Below are 22,238 nucleotides of genomic sequence, written 5' to 3'. Positions count from 1 at the left end.
AAAAAAGAATTGGTAGTTCTGTAGCTAGAAACTGGCAACAAATTAGTTCCTTGATGACAGTTTAGAGGTGCTCGGATTTGTCAAAGATGCAGAGACACAAAAATAACTGGATAGGAAGAAACTTGGAAAAGCACTATCACTTGACAGACAAGATTACGTGCAGTTCAAGGTAGACCTGGGCATTTTTACTGAATCCTTCGCCAAGAAAGGGCAAAGGCCTCCGTGTGAAGCAACACATACAACCCCTGGCGCAGTGTCTTGAGACCTAGGCGTCTAGAATCCTAAAGGTTCTGTCTGCCTCCATGGAAACACGGAAACACACACACACACACACACACACACACACACGCCAGCCGGTGTCTCAGAAGTATCTGCCTCCAGGGAGACACACACAAACACACGCACAACAACAACACAACAACAACCGGTGACTCAGAAGAAGCCGCCTAAAGCAATGAGCGCCCTGCGCACCTCTCCAGCCCCGGGATCCCAGGCCACGCCTCTCCCCCACCTGGGCTGTTCTGCCACCTGGACTCGTGGCGTGGCGGGGTCCTCGGCAGCCATATTTTGCTAGATCCCGCTGCAGTTTCCAGTGCTGCACAGCTAAGGATCACGAGATTAAAGTGGCAGGAATGGCTTTCTTCCGGGATCTCAACGGAAATCCTGCAGGTCCGCAGAAGTGGCCCCCTTTCAGGCTGTCCCGCCCCCAGCTCCTCCTCTCCCGCTCCAGGCACAGCTGTCAACCGCGGCCACCACCTCTCGCTGGGCAGGCAGCAAGCCTGCCAATTGACCAAGCCGATTGACCAAGTTTTTCTATGCCCTGATGTGGCTGAGTACAGCCCCAGTTCAAGACATGCTCACGCCTTCCTCTGATCCCTCTCGGGCTTTTGTTTGTTTGTTTGTTTGTTTGTTTGTTTAAACTTGACATTTATTTCTTCCTTAATGTCCAACAGATACGTCCCAAAGACCATGAAATGCTCACCTATTGCTTTTAATTCAAATTTATTTCCAAAGCAAGCAATGTAAAATAGATGTAAATATCTTTGCTCTTCCTTCCAGAATGCAAGCATAGATATAGGCCTTCATAAAACACCACTAATGGTGAGAAGAAGCCTTTAGAATCTGTCAGGTCTCAAAGAAACCTGGAACAAGTCCCACCCAGCATTGGTGGTTCCCATCCACCCACCCCCCAGCACTTCTACCCCTCTCCTTCCCCTAAACCCTATATAACCTAACAGTTAGCTATGAGCCCTCTTGGTCTCTTGGTTCCCAGATACTCTCTTTGCTCTTCTCCCTCTCTCCTCTCCATACCCCTACACACACACACACACACACACACACACACACACACACACATACACACAGAGAAGGGGGAGGGGGAGGGGAGAGGTGGAGGGAGAGAGGGAGGAGGGAGGAGGGAGAGAGAGAGAGAGAGATTTAGTCTGAATCCTTCCTCTTCCAGATGCCTCTAGCTGTTTTCTCCATCACATCTATAATAAACCTCTTCAACAATGCCTAGGAACAGTCACGCCCTCATTTTTTCACTCAGTATCCAGTTCACCCCTCATTTTTCTGTTTCCTAAGGAAACCCCAGAGACCCTATTAAAAGCATATCATCTCCAGCATATCTCCCCTCATTACTGAGCTGGACTGAGAAAAGTTGCCCTGCATATTTATTTTCTTGTGCATTTACTGTCCATCACTACCAACTGTAAGCAACGTAAGGGCAGGAGCACTGTCCTCGGCACCTGGCACAGTGCCTGGCAGACTGGTCCTCAATACACAGGCCCAGCTGTGTGAATGACTGAGAGGTGAATTCACATGACTCATCCATTGCTTTTCTTTTGCTGTGATGAAATGCCCTGACAGATGCCCTGCTCACTGAGAAGGAAAATTTTATTTGGCTTACAATTCCACAGGGAAGTCAAGGCTGGACTAGAAGGTATCATGTCTGAAGTCATGTGCAGAGAGAAGAAATAGACTGCTGGCTCTCAGCTAGCTTTTCTCTGTGTATAATTTATGCACACAAAAAAATCTCCCAACTCTTTCTGATGAAGTGACACGAGGTTTAGAACAGTGTACTTCTGTAGAGTCCTCTGCATGTCAGCCTCCCCCCTTATCTGGAATGGAAGAAAGAAGATATTTATGCTACCTTCACAAGGGAAATTTATACCTTGTGTTTTTTTTTTTTAAAGATTTATTTATTTTATTTATGAGTACACTGTAGCTGTCTTCAGACACACCAGAAGAGGGCATACAATCTCATTACGGATGGTTGTGAGCCACCATGTGGTTGCTGGGATTTGAACTCAGGACCTCTGGAAGAGCAGTCAGTGCTCTTAACCGCTGAGCCATCTCTCCAGCCCATACCTTGTGTTTTTAATTAAATTTATATAGTGTGAATGTGCATGGCACAAAGGTCATAGAATAACCTATGGGTGTCAGTTTTTTCCTTCCACCATGTGAGTCCCAGGAATTAAATGCAGGTCATCAAGCTTGAGAGCAAGCATCTGTCCTGATAAGGTATCTTACCAGCTGTCCCCTATACCCTCCTTTTAAACAAATTAGTAATGAGTGTCCTAAAGTGTGGCAAAGCTTTTGTAGATCACACACACACACACACACACACACACACACACACACACACGAATTCTTTACCATGCAAGAGTTATAAGACAAACAACATTGTGGGACAAAAAAATGGAAATGAAGAGATTTTCACCAAAGAAACACATGAAGCCCTTCCAACTTAGGCCCTGAAGAATGGCTCCTACGTAGAAGAATGGTGACAAAAGGGGACATGCCATCAACAAAGTGGTGACCTGAAAATACATCAACAAATGCATTCATAGAGTGGGCTTTGAGAAGCATGACCCTTGGGCACTCAAAGAAATCAGGAATTTGCCATGAAGGATATGGGTGCTCTAGATATGCACATTGATACCTGTCTCAATAAAGCCATCCAGCCACAGGAATTTTCCAGATCATATCCATATGCATTTGTCCAGAAAGCATAATGAAGATGATTCACAAAACAAGCTCCATACTTTGGTAACTTACATCCCTGTTATCATAGTCAAAAACCTATAGACAGTCAATGTACTTGAGAACTAACTGCCAAATGTCAAATGCAGTAACAGAACTGAAAAACCACACAGAGAGAGGCACAGCAGCTGCCTTAAGAAAGTGCAAACCAAAGCCACTGGAATGCTCAGTGTTCTTGATAGAGTAGTTAAAACTGAAATAGGCTAGCTTATGCTAAACAGTAGCAAGATAAAGAGGCAACTAGGACTCTTGCACATTGCAGACAGATATAGGCTAAATGGCAAAACAGTTTGAGAGTTTCTTACAAAGTTAAATATATACCTCTGGTATGACCCAACCATCACTGGTAGATTTGTTTGTATTCACTTCTTCATAACATCATTATCATAAATAAGTAATATGTAACAATATACACTTATTATCTCACAATTTCTGTCACTTAAAAATCAGGGTGTGCCTTAGATGGGCTTTCTATTTTAAAGAGGTTCATTTCTGGAAGGACACACTGCAGAGCACATGGTAGCTAATATAAATAACCACTCACAGTCATACCCAGATGCTGGCTTTCTAGGTGATTCCAGATTCTGTCCAATTGACAACGAAGCCTAGCCATCTGGGCAGTGGTGGAGCATGCTTTTAAACCCAGCACTCAGGAGGCAGAGGCAGCCTGATCTCCAGAGCTACACAGAGAAACCCTGTCTTGAAAAACAAACAAATGGGCTGGAGAGATGGCTCAGTGGTTAAGAGCACTGACTGTACTTCCAGAGGTTCTGAGTTCAAATCCCAGCAACCACATGGTGGCTCACAACCATCTGTAATGAGATCTGATGCCCTCTTCTGCTGTGTCTGAAGACAGCTACAGTGTACTCATATATAATAAATAAATAAATCTTAAAAAAAAAGAAAAACAAACAAACAAGAAGCAGCCAATGAGACATGAGCATCAGCACTTCTGCTTCTTGAGGACACCAAAGGACACAATGTCTGACATTATGACAGACTTGACCCTGTTCAATAATGTACATGCAACTATGTATATCAACCTCTTGCCGTCATTTTGCTTAGGAGCAAGTCATAGCCTACCCACACTTACAGGATAGAGACTTATCAAATGGCATGGATGACATGTTATCTTGGAATCAGTCTGCCACATTACTCAAAAATGAAATATGTTGACACAACTTGTACACAAATGTTCATAGCAATTTTATTTAAACATGAGTTGAAACCCCTCATATATCTATTAAGAGAAAGATAATTATGGGATATCAAAAAACAGAACATGCAGCAATAAATTCAAACATCCAACTGATGCAAGGAACAACATGGATAAAGACCAGATAAGTGAGAATGCATTGTGTTTATTTCGATTAACATATAAAGATGCTTAAATTGTAAACTCATCTACAATGTCAAATAATAACCAGTAATATCCTGAAAAAAGAAAAGAGGAGGAAAATATAGATCATCAAGGAATTTCAGAAAGAATGCTATAAAAAATCTTTAGTATAAGCTCATTAAGTTCTTATGATAATCACTTCACAGATATAAATATTAGGCAAAATTTATCAAATGATAAGCTTGTGCAGCCTAGCTTATGATAACATAGCTAAATTATACTTCAGTAAATGCTGTTTTAAAATATTTGGGGGCCAGTGAGATGGTCTGTAAAGGAATTTTCATCCAGAACATGACTGCTCTAGCTGGAATACAGACACACCCTTAGTACACACCTTTAATCCCAAACAATGAAGGAAGCAGCCATGTTTGGAAGTGACTTCTAATTGAGAGGCAAAGTGGGATAGTATACGCCCAATTCACGGGAGAAGAGCTAGGAAGGAGAGATGACTTAGGAAAACAAGGCAGAGAGAAAGAGAGAGAGGAAGAGAGAAGTGGGGAGGGAGGGAAGGGGAGGGAGGGAGGGGAGGGGAGGGAGGGAGGGAGGGAGAGAGAGAGGGGAGGGAGGAAGAAGAGAAGAGAAGAGAAGAGAAGAGAAGAGAAGAGAAGAGAAGAGAAGAGAAGAGAAGAGAAGAGAAGAGAAAGGAGAGAGGAAGTTTTACATACCAGGAGAGTTTTACAAAGACAGGTTGAAGAGAAAACCAGGTGAATACAATAGGTGAAGACAGAACAAGCTAGAGAATAAGAAGGATCCAGGAGATCAGGACAGATTTGTTAGAGTTATCTTGAGGCCAATTAGAGCAATTCATTTGGAGAGAATCCAGATTGAATTAGTCAGCAGGAAAAGAGTTTGATCCAGAACAGTTGAGTTGAACCAGCCAGCAAGAGTTCAGAAAGAAAAGGAAAGGGTGAGCTTATTCAGCAGTAAGTCTCAGAAGCTGAAAACATTCTAGGCCTAGATAAGATTGTAGGAAGGCTAGAAGCTTCCAGGCCTAGGCATAAGTTAGCAGACTGAGAACCTCAGAGATGACAATAATAGGCAAATTAAAAAATATCTTTACAATGGTCAATAGGTAAAGGCTCTTGCCTCAAAAGGATGACCACCAGAGTTCATTTTCTGAAAACCATATAAAGGTAGAAGGAGACAAAAGACTGCAAAGTTACCCTCTAACCCTACACAAATGCCCCCCACAAAAATATCAAGCACATCCATACAGAGCAAAACATACACCCAATTTTTAAAATTATAAAGGGGCTACAGAAATGGCTCAATGTTTAAAAGCACATGCTGCTCTTAAAGAGGACCTGAGTTTGGGTCCCAGAACCCATGACAAGAGATTGACTGCCAGTAACTTCCAACTCTCAGGAGACCCAACACCTCTAACATCTGTAGGCACCTGAGATCACGTGTACACATTCACATGCAGCTAAATATACATAATTTCAAATAATAACGAGATTTTAAATCTTCAATAAAAAATATTTTTAGATATTTTTTAAATATAAGATTACTTTAAACAAGAGCAACCTGTTGAAAACTTTTATCAGTTATTTACTATTGAATAAAATTGATCTCATAAAAATACTCTAATAATTGCTCTTATCAAATTGTCAGACTGGGCTTAATAAATTTGATTGTCACCAAAGAAATAAAAGGCTCAAATTTCAGTTGCCATTTTCTTTATGTTCCTAGGTACCAGATTACACATGTCTTTTCCCATTGTCTGAGTAAGGCAAATTATGTAAATAAATGCACTGTAAATCAGCATACCATTCTATACATGTGAACAACTGGCAAGGTAGATAATCATAGCCCTGTAATTTTGTATTTAAGAAATTATGCATGAATAAAACTCAACCCCCTTATGGTTTGCTATGTTCTTTGGAAACATTATAAACATGGGTAGGGTAACTGTCATTTATCACCTTAAGTTCTAAGAATGGTGAGTACTATTAGTTACTGGCACCAATACCTTAGTCTGATCTGTTCCAAAAAACTGGCATGGCGACAGTCATCAGACTTATTAGAAGGTTTTGCTTTGTTTTAAAATTACATGTACAGATTCATGTAGTATTTTTGGAGTTTTGAGTTCTAAGATGATATCATTAAAGGCCATTCCAAAACTAAACTTTTGTATTTAGTAGAAGAATTTTGAACAACGATTAGAAATTAAATAACTTCAGGCTTATTGTCTATCTAATATGTAATGATTATGCTATGCTTGCACAAGTAAATGTCTTCAATTTTAGGAACTACACATAGCTGCACATATGTTGTTTTATATGTATCTTTCAGTTGGCCCAGGAAATACACAGCATTAAAGCTGATAGTTGGTATACTTGTGTCCATGATGCTCTCTTTCATATGTATTTTAGCTTAAAATTTCTCATGATAAAGTGTTGATAGAAAAGGCTATTAGTAAAACTGTATGATTATAAGAAAGGTGATATCATTGTTAGAAAAACTATGACTAAAAAGATGTTTTCTTGAACAACTACTCCTTTAAGCTATTTCAAATTCCTTCTAGTAATATTTTCCTAAGAAACAATTAGGTGTCAGGGTAGAGGAATAGCCCCGTAATAGAGTATTTACCTAACACGCACCAGGCCAAGTTCTTTCTCCAGCTCAAAACATACAAAAAAGAAAAAAAAAATCAATGTTAATGATATTCAATGCAAAATTGTTTGAAGACTTATTTTTTAACATTCTGAATGTATAACAGTAAATTGTGTTCACAGTGTGTTCAATATAAAAATAATACAATCGTTGGGCTTAACGTGTCTTCTGACAAGGTTTTTAAGGACCAAGCAATTCCTGGCTTAGAAACAAAAGCAAAATATCCCGTTCCCCAATGGATTCAGAGAAAAGCTGGTAATGACATCAGGCACAACTTTAGAAGTCACTCGAGCACAGCTAAGCTGGGTCTGTAAGGATTCAACACGAAGGTGTTAATGATGAACTGTGCTCAACATCATCTGTACAAGATGAAGACAAAGTTGGGTGTTTTTATTTGGTTTGATTTGGTTGGTTTGTTTGTTTGTTTGAACCTTTGGTAATTGGGGCATGTTTAATTCATCTGTATAGGCAACAATTAGGCCAAAATTCTAAGATATACCTACTTTATAACTTTACAGCATTTGTGTACAGAATTTGGAGGGTTTCTCCAAAAAGGGGGGTTGCCTTATTTCCAAATTTTTCTTCACTCTGAACTCTAATGATTTTCTGCGACAATGCATTTAAAAAACAAAAAACTGTTACCAATTGTTACTTCCATTTTATCCTAAAAGCAGTTAATGCGCGTTTGTGATTCATTAAATAATTGAACAATTGATTAGTGCATACCTAAACCGGGATATCCATAGAACAGTTTTTGCTAATTACAAACATAACTTTACTTGACAATTGTGTTGCTGTAAATATACCCACCTCAAGGTGTGGAATGAAAACACATAGATAACAATGGCAGAGGCACGCTACCTGTCATATAGGTCGGGCATGTTTCATTAGAAAAAGATGGTTCCAGAATCCCAGGCAAGGAAGGAGACTGTTCCCTCACCTAGGACGCTGGATACTGCTAGAAGGTTTCCGAATCCCCTCAGATAGGACCTGCAACGCCCGATTTCCCAGTTGCTACGCTTAGTTGCTAAGACACCAACTGTCGCGCAGGAAGAACTGGCTGTGCGCTCCCTTTGGGCGCCGTAGTAGATCATCTCAGGGTAGAGCGCATTGGTTCCGGAATGAGCTTTATCTTCTCCAGGAGAGCCCGGAAGACGAGGAGTGACGTTTCTGGGCCGCGAAGCACTGTGGGAGGAGGCTGTCTCTAATTTCTCCTCTCCCCCTCCCCCCTCCGGCCAAGATGTCTGACATGGAGGATGATTTCATGTGCGATGATGAGGAGGACTACGACCTGGTGAGGCTCAGGGAGCGGGCCAGGGTTGGAAGTGGGATGTGGCGGTGGTGCCGAGGCCGAGCGACTGTACCTCCCCCCCGGGGGGCGTCGGCTCGGTTCCGCCCTGCACCGTGACGGGGTTCCCTCTTCGCCCAGCGTTTCGGGCCTGTGGGGCCTGGGAAAAGAGGGAGAGAGGCGGCGGGTCCGCCCAGGCCGCTGGGCCCAGGGATAGCGCAGGAGGCCGGCCGCGGCCGGTTCTTGGCGCCTCTCTGCCTGCTACCGAGCCACCACGGCCCAGTGCTAAGGTCTTGGCCCTAGCGGGCCCATCTCTTCACTCTGGACCTGAGCCGGTGCCAGATGCTGGGAGAGTGAAAACTGGGGGGGGGGGGGGGGGGTCCATCCTGCTCCCAGACCTGACTGTGAAACTCTGAAGTCTCCCCAAAAAACGGCTTAAGAGTCTCGCCCAGGGTCAGTTTGGGCCCCAGGTAAAGGTTCAGAGCAAGAATAGAAGGAGAGTAAAGTAATTAAACTGCTCGTCCCGTTCTCTTAAAAATGACAAGCTGAGAAGAAGGATTTGCTTTTTTGTTTAGTTGGCCTGGGGAGAGGTAGAGGTTAAGAGAATTGAAACCAATGATCTTTTTCCTTGATTTAAGAAATTTCCCAGCATCAGTGTTTGAATCATCAATGTTATAAAAGTAAACAAACGTGCCTAGTTTGGTGATTTCTGTAAGATTCCGGCGCGGTTTAGACAGAATACTAACAATTTCTTTTTAATTTAAGGTTTGATTGTGAATGGATTTACAGGTTTTAAACTGAACCCCATGTTTTATGTTGATAGTCAAAAACGCACACCTGTGTAAGAACTAAGAAAAAATGATCTTGATCCCCAAATTAGTGTCAGTTTTGTTTCTTAATTGGGAAGCATTTGTTCGGTTCTTAAGAAATTACGGTGATACTGCATTTTGGTGAAGTTGTGGAGTACATGCTTTGAGAAGTCTGGTTCATCTTTTAAGTGTCACCTTCTCAAAGCATTAATATTTTAATTTTGAATTTCTGTGTAACTTCTTTGTATGGGTGAATCTGTACATCGTTTCCAAATTTTTAAAAAAGGTTTTCGTTTTACAGAAAGGCATATTTTGCAAAAGGAAGAAAGAAGTGCTATGACTGGAGAGTCATAGTAGATGCTTGGTCATTTAAATATAGAATTTTGTTATATTCAAACGCAAAGTAGTTGTAAGCAGATACTAAACTCTCTCTTGTTTTGCTTTTGTTTCCAATACAAGTAGTTTTTAAATTGTCAGATATTTCTTTTGAATGTTTGTAATTTTAGCTTGTAGTGTTTTTAAAATCTTTACTTACCTCTCTTCCTAATAGTTTTTTAAATACATGAAATTTTTAGATGGATGAATACTAGCACTAGGTTTAACTTAAAAGTACAATAGATGAATGAAAATGAGAATCTTAAGAAACACTCTATTAGACTGTACTAGTTTGTGGAAGTCTTTGTTTTGTTTTGTTTTGTTTTGTTTTGAGGCAGGGTCTCACTGTGTAGCCATGGCTGGCTTGAAGCTCAGTTTGTTTCCTAGGTGTTAAAAATAAAGGCATACATCAGCACACCCTTCTTTGGTAGCTTTTTAATTAGACATACAGTGTTTGAATGTGGCTGTTTCTCCAGCATTTTGACATCTGTACTCCATATATCCTATAATAAAGTTGAATATGCAGTTGTTTCAACTTTTTAAAAAACTTAGTTAAGATTTTACTGTTGCAAAACTAATGAAATTTTTATTTTCTTCTCCGAGCATTATGTTAAATTAAGTAGCTCTTCCCATCCATTTCTCATATACATACCGTTCTAGATTCCCAGTTATATGTCAAGTAGTGAAAGGTGTTACATCTCTTTTACTAACAGTTAAAATTTTTGGTAGCATGATGTCTTTCATTCTCATTTACTAGTCTGTATCCTTAAATCATTATGTGTTTAAAAGGGTGACTGTCATTTCATAGCTGCTAGAGATGTTTGTCTTTTATTTGAGAAATTATTTTGCCTAGATCTTTTATCTGTTTCGTTTTATAAAAAGTCTACAGGGTTGACATCCTGTTTTAAGGAGGTTTTTCTCTCCCTCTTTTTACTTCTTGAAATTATTTGTTTATTTATTGCCCAGGCTGGCCCTGAACTCTAGAATAGTGTTGATAACAGACCTGGAATACCAGGCCAAGCTAGATTTTTGTATCTATTTGTTAGACATGTAGCTACCACTTCATTTAAAATATTACATGAGGGCTGGGGGTCATTTACTTGGTAGAGTGCTCACCTCACATTTCAGAAGCCCTGGATTTGGTTTTTAGCACCAAATATACTAGATGTGGTAGCATCCTGTATAACTTGGGTGGTAGAGAGAGGCGAAAGGACCAGAAGCTCAAGGCCATTCTTGGCTACATACTGAGTTGGAGGCTAGGCTGGACTTCATGATTCTGTTTCACTTAATTGATTAATTAAAATGTTAATAGCACTGTGGGTATCAAGTGATACTCAGTATACCTTTATCTGTGGCCCACTGATATTTTAATGCCTTAAGTCACCTTTTGTATTTGCCTAGCCTAGTGGAAATAAGTGGCAGAGATACGCCCCTGCAAATTAAAATTCTGTCTTGAGTATATTTTAATGCCCCCAAATTTTGCTTTTTTTGTGTCTATTTGGGTGGGGGATGAGGTTTAGCTTCAGAATGTCCAACAGAATCTTTTGCCACACTAGCACACTAACGCATACACCACTTACATGCACAGACATAAAAGTTTGCACTGTCAGTCCTCTACCCAGTTCTTATTACACTCTCAGAATCAACCAAGTTAAATATCTGCCTCTCCTTTATTTAATCATGATATAGTTTATGTTGTTCTTAGTTTACCTAAAATATTTTACAGATACTTACTTTGTGTGTGTGTATCTACATACATGCATGTTATGCCATGCATGTGGAGGTCATTAGACAACTTGTGGGTGCCTACTCTCTCCTAACCTGTAGATTTTAGATAAAATCCCAGTTATCGGGCTTGTCAGCAAGCACCTTTATCCACTGAGGCCTCTTGCCAGTTCACTGCCCTTTTTACATCTCCAAAGATTATGTGTAGGTGCTGTATTTTGTTTGACTGCTTTCCTGTTGGTAACAATTTGACCTGTTTTGAGTCTACACTATTATAAACAATATGTGACTAAAAAAAAAAAAGTGGAGCTAGAGATGGCTCAGAGGTAGGAGCACTGACTGCTCTTATACAGGATTCCAGTACAGTTCCCAGCACCCATGTGGTGACTTACAGTGATCTGTTACTCAGCATTCTAAGGGATCCAACGTCTTCAGGCCTCTGTAGCACCAGGCATACACATGGTGCACATGCATACATCCATGCAAATACTCCTACACATAAAGTAAATCTTTTTAAAACTTGTAACCAAAAATTATATTGATAATTAAGGTAAACTATTAGCCAGGTAATATCATTTTAGGTTAAAAACAGTTCACTAAAACCAAAACTACCCAAGGTAGTTTTCTTCAGAACTGTTGTTATAATCCACATCAGTATTGCTGGGTACTGCCTATTAAAGCTACAGTCAAGAATATACTGATTCTTTTTTTTTAAGGATTTATTTATTTATTATATATGAATACACTGTTGCTGTCTTCAGACACACCAGAAGAGGGCATCATAATCTCATTACAGATGGTTGTGAGCCACCATGTGGTTGCTGGGAATTGAACTCAGGACCTCTGGAAGTGCAGTCAGTGCTCTTAACCACTGAGCCATCTCTCCAGCCCGAATATACTGATTCTTAATAACATTTTTGTGAATTTTCCAAAAGGTATGTTAGTTTATTTGTATACCTTGTATAAAGAATTTCAGAGTTTTAAACAAAGATAACTAAAATAAGCAATAGACAACTCTTATGTAGTAATGATAAAATTAAATCAATGAGTCTGTAAGTTAAAGCATTAATAATAAACATAAATACATCGAGTACATAACAAAACATTTTCAGAATGTACCATAGTGAATTATATTTGTGAACCATGAGCATCCAAATATATTTGTACTTGTTCATTGTATCCAATGTGAATGCCTGGGGTTCAGGGAAAATTGCAGGCCTCCTAAAAGGAACCCCAAACTTAGCAGATGAGGAAAGACATTGAGACAATAATATCCTTAAATCCAGAGGACACATAGAATGAGAACTGGATCCTAGGTCACATGGTTTTTATGTCTCTCCTTGGAAACTTTCATCGGAAAATGAAACTTTGAGATGAATAAAAGATGGTTTCTATTTATACCATAGATTACAAATTAGTACACATTAACTTTTCTTTTTAAGTTTGGATTGTGGAAACAGAAGTGACTATCTGGGATTTGTATTATATCTGGTATTTAAGAATAATGATGGCCAGGCGGTGGTGGCACACGCCTTTAATCCCAGCACTTGGGAGGCAGAGACAGGTGGATTTCTGAGTTCGAGGCCAGCCTGGTCTACGTTCCAGGACAGCCAGGACTATACAGAGAAAACCTGTCTCGAAAAAAGAAAAAAGAAAAAAAAAAAGAAGAATGATACATTCCCCTCTACCTTTCAGTATCTTTTGCATCCGGTGCAGATGACTAGAGGTGGGCAATAGAAAGTATTCTACTGATGGGCCTGTTTTCCTAATGTATGTTTCTAAGGACCTGTATTGATGACATGAGTACATCATAAAATGGGCCTTGTTCAGAAGGGACTATATTTCATTTTGTAGTCAAAAATTAATGGTGTGTGTCATTAATTTGGATTATTAGCCCAATCTTCAGTTAGACATTTAATGAACAGTTTTTGTAAAGTCTCAGGAACATAAAACATGACAAGAAAATTTCTCCTTATTAGGAATCACAGTGGATAGCTGGGCATGGTGGCACACACCTTTTAATCTCAACACTAGAGAAGCAGAAGCAGATAGGTCTTTGTGAATTAGAGGCTAGCCTGGTCTTACATAATGAATTCCAGGACAGCTAGGACTTTGTAGAGAGACCCTGTCTCAAGAAAAAGTTGTTCATAGTAGAGGCAAAGGGGGTGAGGGGACAGTATAGACACTAAGCTCTACATTAGATGCATATAATGTAGAGAGAAGCATGACTGAAGATTTGGTTCTGCTAAAAAGAGCTAGGGAAGCAAGAAGGAAAGTCTTGGTGAATCCATTTACCAAAGTGTGATGCCAGGGAGCTGCAAAGGAGAAAAGGCAGGAGAAGGGATTGTGTAGAATTCCTAACCAGAGTCTGATTTGCTGCTGCTAGTGGCTCAGGCACTAACCACAAGCTAAGACTGAGGCAGGATTGCAAGCTCACACCCAACTTAGGCAACTTAATGAGATTTATTTTTTCTCAAAAAAATAAATAGCTGAACGAAATTATTGGTGGTGGAACTTTTGTCTTAAATGCATAAAACCTGAGTTCAGTCTCCCTCCAGTAAAGCCAAGATAAAAATATGATTTGTTTGTGGGGGGGGGGTAGATCCAAACAGTGTAGATATAGGTCATCATAGACTGCTTTGGAGACACGAGTTATTTCATCAGGAAGTTGGAGCTGTCGCTGAACCTTAAGATTTGTAAAGCCCTTTTAAAAATTCAAGTAACTTTATTTTACATGTTTTTAAAAAGTATATTTAGAATATTTACATATTGATTGAAATTTTGAAACTTCTACAAGTTGTTGCTCAGTTGACAGAAACAAGTTCAGTTTAGCATTACCTTAATGCATCTAATTCTCTGTCCTGATTGTTACCTTGTCTTACTAAGTCATTAGTAATTGTAGTTAGCCCTGGTACTCATGACTGGTCTTCTTTATTTCCATCTTGAATTCACTTCACATCTTCTGTTTAACCACACTTCTCTCTTTGTTATTATTCTTTTCCTCCCCATTTTACTACTTGAGCTTAAGCATCTTTATCTCAGGAATAGCAAGTGGGTAATTTTGTGGCTAAGAGAGCTCATTTGCAGTATGAAAGATAATATAAAGATCTCATTTTCAGCTATGTCATAATTGTCTTAGTGGTGTAAAGTAACTGAAGCTAATCTCTTCAGCACGTAACACGTTTTCCATTCCTTCACTGCTTGAAAGTCCATGGTTTAGTTCTGCCATGGACTGTGCCTCTCAGCCTTTCCCTTCTTGAATCCTAGCCTAGTTTTTGTGTTTTTTTTTTCATGTGTTGGGCTAAAAAACAAAAATAAACAAACATTGAAAGTCCAAAATTCCACACTTTATGATGTGGCAGTCAGAGTTCTTTTTCATTCTTTTCCAGACTCAGGGCAGCCGTTGGAAGGTTTGGGTTGCCAAAAAGTAATTTTTTGGTACAGCAAGATGAGTTTGGAGGGTTGGATGTAGATTAGAGCATCTTCAGTAGTTTCCACAATTGATTGTTTTATCTATGACCATCAATGCTGAGATCACTGCTTCTTATGAGTACATACAAAATGACATAGTATGTTTAGGTCTGTTTTGAAAAATATTGGGAATTCTGTCCTAATCCCAAGCCAAAACCCATTTAACAAATTTTTTACTACAAGTTAATGACTCAAACAGCAATTTTTAAAATCAGAAGTCCTAACAATATAATCCAAAGGTATAATAATTTGATACCTTGCACTATAGAGTAATTCTAAAGCCTTTCTTCTCCGTAATTAAACCTTTAAGAGCAGAAGACTCTATATATGAAACATAAGCTGTTATGAATACAGTCAAATCTATGATAAGGTGTTTGAGGCATTCATTGTTCACTGACATGCAGTGCAAAGTGCCTCTTTTTATATTCACAACCCAGGTTTGTAGTGATGTTCCACAGTGTAATCTGGCTAGTGCCAGATATTTGGTTTCTTACTGATTTTGGTCATTGTGTATTCAGATAGTTTTTATTATTGTCAATGTTTTTGTGGAATCCCCCTTCACATCCAGGTCCCATCCATTCATCCGTGTATTGTGTGCACACATGCCCCCCCCCCCCCGCCTCCCTGGCTACATTGGATCATAACCCACACTTTAAGAAGCCATAGCTTAGATGACCAGATGAGAAACACAGAGAGTAGAGTAGAGTGGATGGTGGGAAGTAGTTTGAGCAAAGGCCAGCCAGAGTGGCTGCAAGCACTGTGAGTGAGGGAACAGTTTCATAGGAGATGCTGGATGTGGGCAGGAGTCAGATTTTTACTACTTTCAACTTATTTAGTGAGCAATGGGAGGTCATTTTTTATTAAATGTATTAAATAATAGACATTTTGTGCAGATTATTCTGACTGTTTAACATGAGATCAGAACTTCAGGGTTAAAAAGAGACCAGGAAGTTTATGGGAAGGTAAACTTTTTTAACTTGTTAGAGGAGTATGTGGCTGAAGAATAAAGAGCTAGGGTGGCCTAGCTACACATGTTGCTTGTGTTGTCTTGTGCTGTACGCTCTTCTTGCCTGCACGGCGCTCCTTACCTCACCAGTTCTAGAAAATGAGCCCACTTATCTTTCGAAGCCAGCTTTGACTGTTACTGTAGACAGTTTTTTGTTTATTCTCTAGTAGGTTTTTTTTTTACCTTTAGTATTTTTGTTATAAGTAACAAGAGTTAAGAAAATAAATCATTATGAAATATGTTTTTTACCTAGTCTGATCTTATCCCTAAAGGAAGTGTTCCAGTGGAGTTTCAAGTGTTAAGCCTAGCTAAATTTCATAGGTTGATAAGATGTGAGAGCAAATCCCGTTTGTGTTCTCACTCTACAGAAGGTGCATTGCACTGAGAAAGCCATCTTGACGTAATTCTGAGCATCCTAAATACTGTGCTCAGTGAAACTCTCATCACTACTCTGCCTTTACAATAGTCCCTGTGTATTTTTTGAAGAAATAAGCTGTATTTGAACTTAAAACAACTCTAATCTTCATGTCTTTGTGTTTATTCCCTTTCCTCCCACTACCTTTCTTTTGATAGAAACGTATCCCTCTGTAATGACTTGTAGGTAAGGAAAAAATATCTTTGCTTTGTGAATCTAAAATATTACTTTTTTTGAACCAGTGAGATGGCTCAGTGGTTTAGGGCACTTGTCACAGAGCCTGACAACCTGTGTCAGTCCTGGACTCACATATGAAGGAAGGAAAGACTCTGGCAAATTGTGCTCTGACCTGCACACATACTTGCCAGGCCACCTTACCAGTCCAGATGGCTTTGTAACATCCAAATAAGTAAGCTAAGATGAAACTGTAAAGTTTGAGAAGTTTTCCACCATGTAAATTCAGTTCTTACTGAAAAACGGGAAAACAGAAGGGAAAGTTTGGATAAAAAACAAGTACTCTCAGAAGCGGTATAGGCAAAGATTAAATAGTTTCTAAGATTTCAGTCTATTAATGAGGATTATAACACACATTGATTTCACAGAGTGAAAGCTGTTGGATTATTTTCATTTACTTGCTTAGTGTTTCTGTGTATAACATATGCATGTGTATGAGTGGACCTGTATAGAAGTGAGACGATGGTGTCTCCTCCCCTCTCTGAACCTGGCCTAAGCTGGTCATCACAAACCCAACAGTCTTCTGTCTGCCCACTTTATTCCCCCATGTGACAATAGGGTCACAAGACTTGAACACATTCATGCTGATAGCTTGAACTTAGCTCTTCCTGCTTGTACCCCACCCCTACTCCACTCCCCAGCCTCTGGAAGTGCTAGGTTTGATATAGAAAAATCATTTCTAGCTTACTGGATACTTTATTCCTTCTCTGTTTTAGTTTGTTTATTTTGCTTTCCCCAAGACGTGATTTCTCTGTGTAACCCTGACTGTCCTGAAACTTACTCTGTAGACCAGGCTAGCCTCAAAGTTAGTGACCCTCCTGCCTCTGTCTTGAGTGCTGGAATTAAAGGCATGCACCACCACTCCAAGGCTTCTTCTCCAATTTTAAAATATGATCAATGTTGATGGTTGTTTTATTTTATATAAAAATAGAGTAAGTTTTATCCTAACAGCATTGACTTAGTACAGTGCCATGTGTGAATATTTTTTTTACATTTATTCTTTCTCTCCTAATACACAGGAGTACTCTGAAGACAGTAACTCTGAGCCCAATGTGGATTTGGAAAATCAGTACTATAATTCCAAAGCACTGAAAGAAGATGACCCAAAAGCAGCACTAAGCAGCTTTCAAAAGGTACTTCCAAAATCTGTTTCCAACTGATTTTATGTCTTAAAGTTTTGTTTTTTTGTTTTTTGTTTTTAAATAATACTGTATACGTTACTTTTCTCATTGCTACAACCAAATAATCTGACCAAAAACAAGAGTGTATTTTCTTCAGTTCACTGTTTAGGATGCAATAGTCCTTCCCTAGCAGGGAAGCCATATTGACCAGAGCGTGTTCCTAGGATTCTTCCCATGTCAGTGGACTAGTGTAGTAGTTGAATGAGAGTAGCCTCATGAGCTCGTATGTTTGGATACTTGGTCCCCAGTTGTTGGAACTCTTCGGCAGGATTAAGTGGTGTGGCCTTGGTGGAAGAGGTGTGACACTGGGGTGGACTTTTGAGGTCCCATGTCACCCATGTCTGTCATATTGTCTGTGCCTGCCTCTCCCCCCTACTAAAGGATCAAATGAGCTTTCAACTGTCCCTGGTTCCATGCCCTGACTATCATGGACCTTAACCTTCTGAAACTGTATACCTAAATTAAACGGTTTCTTTTATAAGTTACCTTAGTCATGGTGTCTTATCACAGCAATAGAAAAAGTTAACTAATATAACCAAGAAGCAGGGAGAGAGACTGGACCCTGAAGTATAGAACTAGGTTATAGCTCCCCAAACTTAAACACCAGTGATTTACTCCCTGTGGCTAGGCTCTACCCTCGGAGGGTTCCACAACCTCCCAAGATAACACCATCAGTTAGGGACCAAGTGTCAAACACACAAGGCAGGTACTTTATATCCAAACCATAACAGGTGCAGTAAATGCAAAGTGATTTATGATAGCTCTGTCAAAGGATTGCATTATGGGTAATAAGCATATATTTCAAAAAGTTCCTATTGTCTTTTCTAATCAAGTTGTCTGTGAAGTAGGGTCCTTATCCTAAAAAACACACCAGAGAAACATCCTTGTGGCCATCAGTATGATTATTATAATCTTGCTGCTTCTGGGAACAGATCAATTGATTTCCTGATTTCTGAACAGTTGGTGGTTCTTACTAAAGATGGCTCAGGGGAGTCCTTTCTGGACGTGCGTTACCAAGTAAGTCCTCTCATGTGGCAGCTTAAGGGTCAGCTTACTTACCCAAGGAGCCCAAGAAGTCTCTTTTAAATCCTTTTTAAATTACGCTGACAATTAGTGAAACTTGAGAGAAAATATTTTTAATGAATAGCTTATAAATTTAATTCAAGTCTTAGACATTGGGTGGCATTGAAAAATAGTGAAAAATTGATATCAAGGCTAAAAATCTCTTTCCATTTTAGGTCTTGGAGCTCGAAGGTGAGAAGGGAGAATGGGGATTCAAAGCGCTAAAACAGATGATCAAGATTAACTTCAAGTTGGTAAGATGTATTCTGAGACTTACCATGAGTAACTGCGTACAAGTCTCCTGCTGCAGAGCCCCAAATGTCTTCTTCTCTATAAAGTCACTATACTGACCTCTGTCCACCTGTGACTGCAAAATTATGACTACAGCAATACTGATCCTTTTTTTAATTTTTAGAATTCTAATTAAAATAGTTACATCATCACTCTCCTCCCTCCAACTCCTGTGTCCCTTCTCTCCAATGCTAGTTTTTTAATTTGACATAGAATTTAAAAAAAAAAATGTTTTCTGTATGAAGAACTTATTCCTTAGGTATGTTTTCTGTGTGTTACTGCATATAGTCCAGGTGCATTATTTGTAGAGTGACTTTTTGAAAAACTTACTTTGAAAGTTTTATTTTGGAGTTTACAAATTCTATTTATTACGGAGACTAGGGCCAAGTACTTCAGCATTGTTCTTGACACCTCTATTGACTCTCTTCCCACCAATAATCAATCAGTCAAATCAAAAAGGCCTGAGTACCTTCAGAAGATGTCTGGTGGAAAGTTCTCCCTCTGCTACCCTCTTCCTGGCTAGTGTCATCCCCCACCTACATTTGCAGTGGCCTGTTAGCTGGTCTTGCATCTGTCCTTATCTGCTACATCTGTGTTGCGTTTACCCCTTCTGATTCTCAAGACCTACTTTGGTTGCACAAAAACTCTATGCAACAGGTTTCTATTTATTTTTATGATGATATTATACCAATGTTTCCTATATTTAAATTAAAAACTTGAGAAATATAGATGAAGCAGCAGGTGACTATGGGGCAGAGATTTGAATTATTAAAATAGTAGTAGCATTGTGCTAAATGTCAACTCTGGTTTCTTGAGACAGGGTTTTTCTGTGTAGCTCTGGCTGTCCTGGAACTCACTCTGTAGACTAGGCTGGCCTCGAACTCAGAAGTCCGCCTGCCTCTGCCTCCCAAGTGCTGGGATTAAAAACGTGCGCCACCACTGCCTGGCTAAATGTCAACTCTTAAGATGCTGGGATTTGCAGGAAACTATTATTCCTTCAAAACTTATTATCTTCACATATTAACAGTTGTTTTGGTTTTAGTCCATTTAAATAGTGGACTGTCCTTAAGACTTGATTTTTCTATTTTACCTTGAACAGACCTGGGAAAGATGAGAACGAGTTATCTGTATCATATAGTACAGTCTTCCTGGTTTGCCATTTGCTTCTGTCACAGCATCTGTAAATAGGAGACTACAAGAGTGGTCTCTGCTGTGTCTGCCTCTCTCATTTTCTAGTTGGATCTACAGTAGAACCTATTTAGCTATGCTGTGTTTGGCAGTACAGTTAGAAGGGTCTGTTTTACTTGCTCTGTGTGAGAAAAAACTTGCTTAATCCTTCCCTCAATCTTAAATTACAATTGACATAATTTTTAAGGTCCCTGTCTGTATTTATTCATGTATATATTTATTGGGGGGAGGAAAGTGAAACAGGGTCTCACTATTTAGTCCCGTAACTTTCTGTGCAGACCTCAAGCTGACAAGAGATCTACCTGCCTCTGTCTCCCTAGTGCTAGGATTAAAAGCATGCACCACCATGTCCAGCTAACATAACTTTTTAAAATGAGTCTCAGAGCCATCAAGATAAGCCCGTAAAGAAAGGTGCTTGCCACCAAGTCTGACGACCTGAGTTCCATCCCTGGAACCCCTGTGGTGGAAGGAGAGAATCAACTCCCACTAACTGTCCTCTAGTTTCCACATTCATGCCCTGGTGCAAGTTTTATTTTACATACCTACACTAATAATGGGAGTGGGGGATTTTTCATTTCTGTGATAAATTACCTTGACAAAAGCATCTTAAGGCAGAAAGGGCTTATTTTGGTTTACAGTCCAGAGGAGTGCAGGCTAACATGGTGAGGAAGGTACAGGGGCAGGATTAGGAGGCTGTTGGTCATGTCTGTGTGTACTTGGGAAGTGTCAACAGGAAGTGAAATTGAGCTATAACTTTAAGGCTGTCACCCAAGGATTCACATCCTCCAGCAAGCCTCTACCTCCTGACGCTCCCACAACCTTCTCAAACAGCTCTCCAGCCAGGTATACAAACACAAGCCTGAGGAGGACATTTCAGACTGCAACAGTAAGCTTAAAGTTATATAGGGTAAGATAGAATTCAGAAGTACCTTTTTGTAAAATCCTGCTTTAGTACCAAAGTGTAAAATCAAAGTTGAGACAATCTTATTTCACCATCTCTAAGTGCAGGTTTAGGAGTTTGTTTAGAGGATATTCCTTGTTATTTATATGCTTATGAAACTTCCATAGTTAAAAAAATAGGTACCTATAATTATCTATCATTCCTTAATTCATTTCCCTAATAAGGTATTTATACCTGCCAATGCATCATTTCCTTGAAAGAAATAACTCAATGAAAGAGATTAATAGCAATAAGAAACTGTAGGGAGTAGACCAGATTATAGAGTTACACTCCAAAATTGACTTACATGACACACTCCCCAAATACCTAACTGCTATACGTTTTACTAGTATCCCTTTGTTTCTCCAGACCTTTCCTCTTTCCTAGAATAACTATAAGACAGTGTATAAACAGTCATACAACATAATGTTGCAGTGGCCACAGTAACTGTGTCTACTATGGAGTAGGGCCCAGTATAGGATGATTTTCTTTATTTTAGTTGAAAATAGATTTTATTGCTGGGCAGTGGTGGCCTTTAATCCCAGCACTTGGGAGGCAGAGGCAGGTGGATTTCTGAGTTCGAGGCCAGCCTGGCCTACAGAGTGAGTTCCAGGACAGCCAGGGATACACAGAGAAACCCTGTCTCGAAAAACAAAAAAAAAAAAAAAAAAAAAAAAGGGTTTTTTTGTGTGTTTTTTGTTTTTATAAATTATATTCTGAGTGCAGTTTCTACTCTTAGATCCTTCCCAGACTCCTGGGATGATTTTGTTACAGGATGTGAGTTCTGGGACTTGAAGAGATTGTTTGACCTCAGGAAAAGCTAGCCAATTCAAGAGAGAAATGGGATATGTAACTCTCGTTAGAAAGTTAGGGTGAATCTTTATTTCAGGGTAAATCTTTATTTTGGGATGAAATAGTGGATATCTGTGTAACTATTGGACACACTTGAAAATTAAAATCTGCTTCTTTGGTAGGTATCTTAGTTTTCCAATTACATATGCTTTTCGGTAAAGAGTAATATTTGAAACTTGGAACATGTACAGCTTTCGTCTGTTTGTTAAGCTGAATCCTGACATTTGTGTCATCTTGTGTGTAAGGTAACATGTCTGTAGTGTTCTTCCTCCTGAGAGCATATCAGGAACTGTGGCAGGTCCAGTTCAGTGGGCAGTACAATGTCCTGGATTGTACTCCTG

General features: G+C 39.5%; 2 protein-coding genes across 6 annotated transcripts in view; one reads left to right on the top strand and one right to left on the bottom strand.

The window, feature by feature from the left end:
* Window positions 1-8,050, bottom strand: part of Galk2 (galactokinase 2) — a 107,834-nt gene extending 99,784 nt beyond the window's left edge. The window contains exons 1-2 of one of the 4 annotated variants that reach the window (XM_028784995.1): window positions 8,001-8,050; window positions 7,037-7,068 (exon numbers count right to left, since the gene is read on the bottom strand). Coding sequence is in view for 2 of the 4 variants with exons in the window: in XM_028784994.1 (XP_028640827.1) it covers window positions 512-564 (53 nt within the window). In the remaining 2 variants the exon portion in view is untranslated. Of the gene's footprint in view, window positions 1-471; window positions 672-7,036; window positions 7,069-8,000 lie in introns of those variants that run through there. The other 3 variants (XM_028784994.1, XM_028784997.1, XM_028784996.1) reach the window with 3 other exon arrangements.
* A 109-nt stretch (window positions 8,051-8,159) lies between these two features.
* Cops2 (COP9 signalosome subunit 2) overlaps window positions 8,160-22,238 on the top strand; it is a 28,061-nt gene continuing 13,982 nt past the window's right edge. Inside the window, exons 1-3 of one of the 2 annotated variants that reach the window (XM_028784992.1) lie at window positions 8,160-8,354; window positions 17,403-17,516; window positions 18,803-18,880. In XM_028784992.1, coding sequence (XP_028640825.1) covers window positions 8,301-8,354; window positions 17,403-17,516; window positions 18,803-18,880 — 246 coding nt within the window. In that variant the 5' untranslated portion in view covers window positions 8,160-8,300. The remainder of the gene's footprint in view (window positions 8,355-17,402; window positions 17,517-18,802; window positions 18,881-22,238) is intronic. The other variant, XM_028784991.1, reaches the window with a different exon arrangement.

Source organism: Grammomys surdaster, unplaced genomic scaffold (assembly GCF_004785775.1).
Source record: "Grammomys surdaster isolate TR1022 unplaced genomic scaffold, NIH_TR_1.0 125049, whole genome shotgun sequence".
NCBI lineage: Eukaryota > Metazoa > Chordata > Mammalia > Rodentia > Muridae > Grammomys > Grammomys surdaster.
This window is presented reverse-complemented; position numbering and strand designations above follow the sequence as displayed.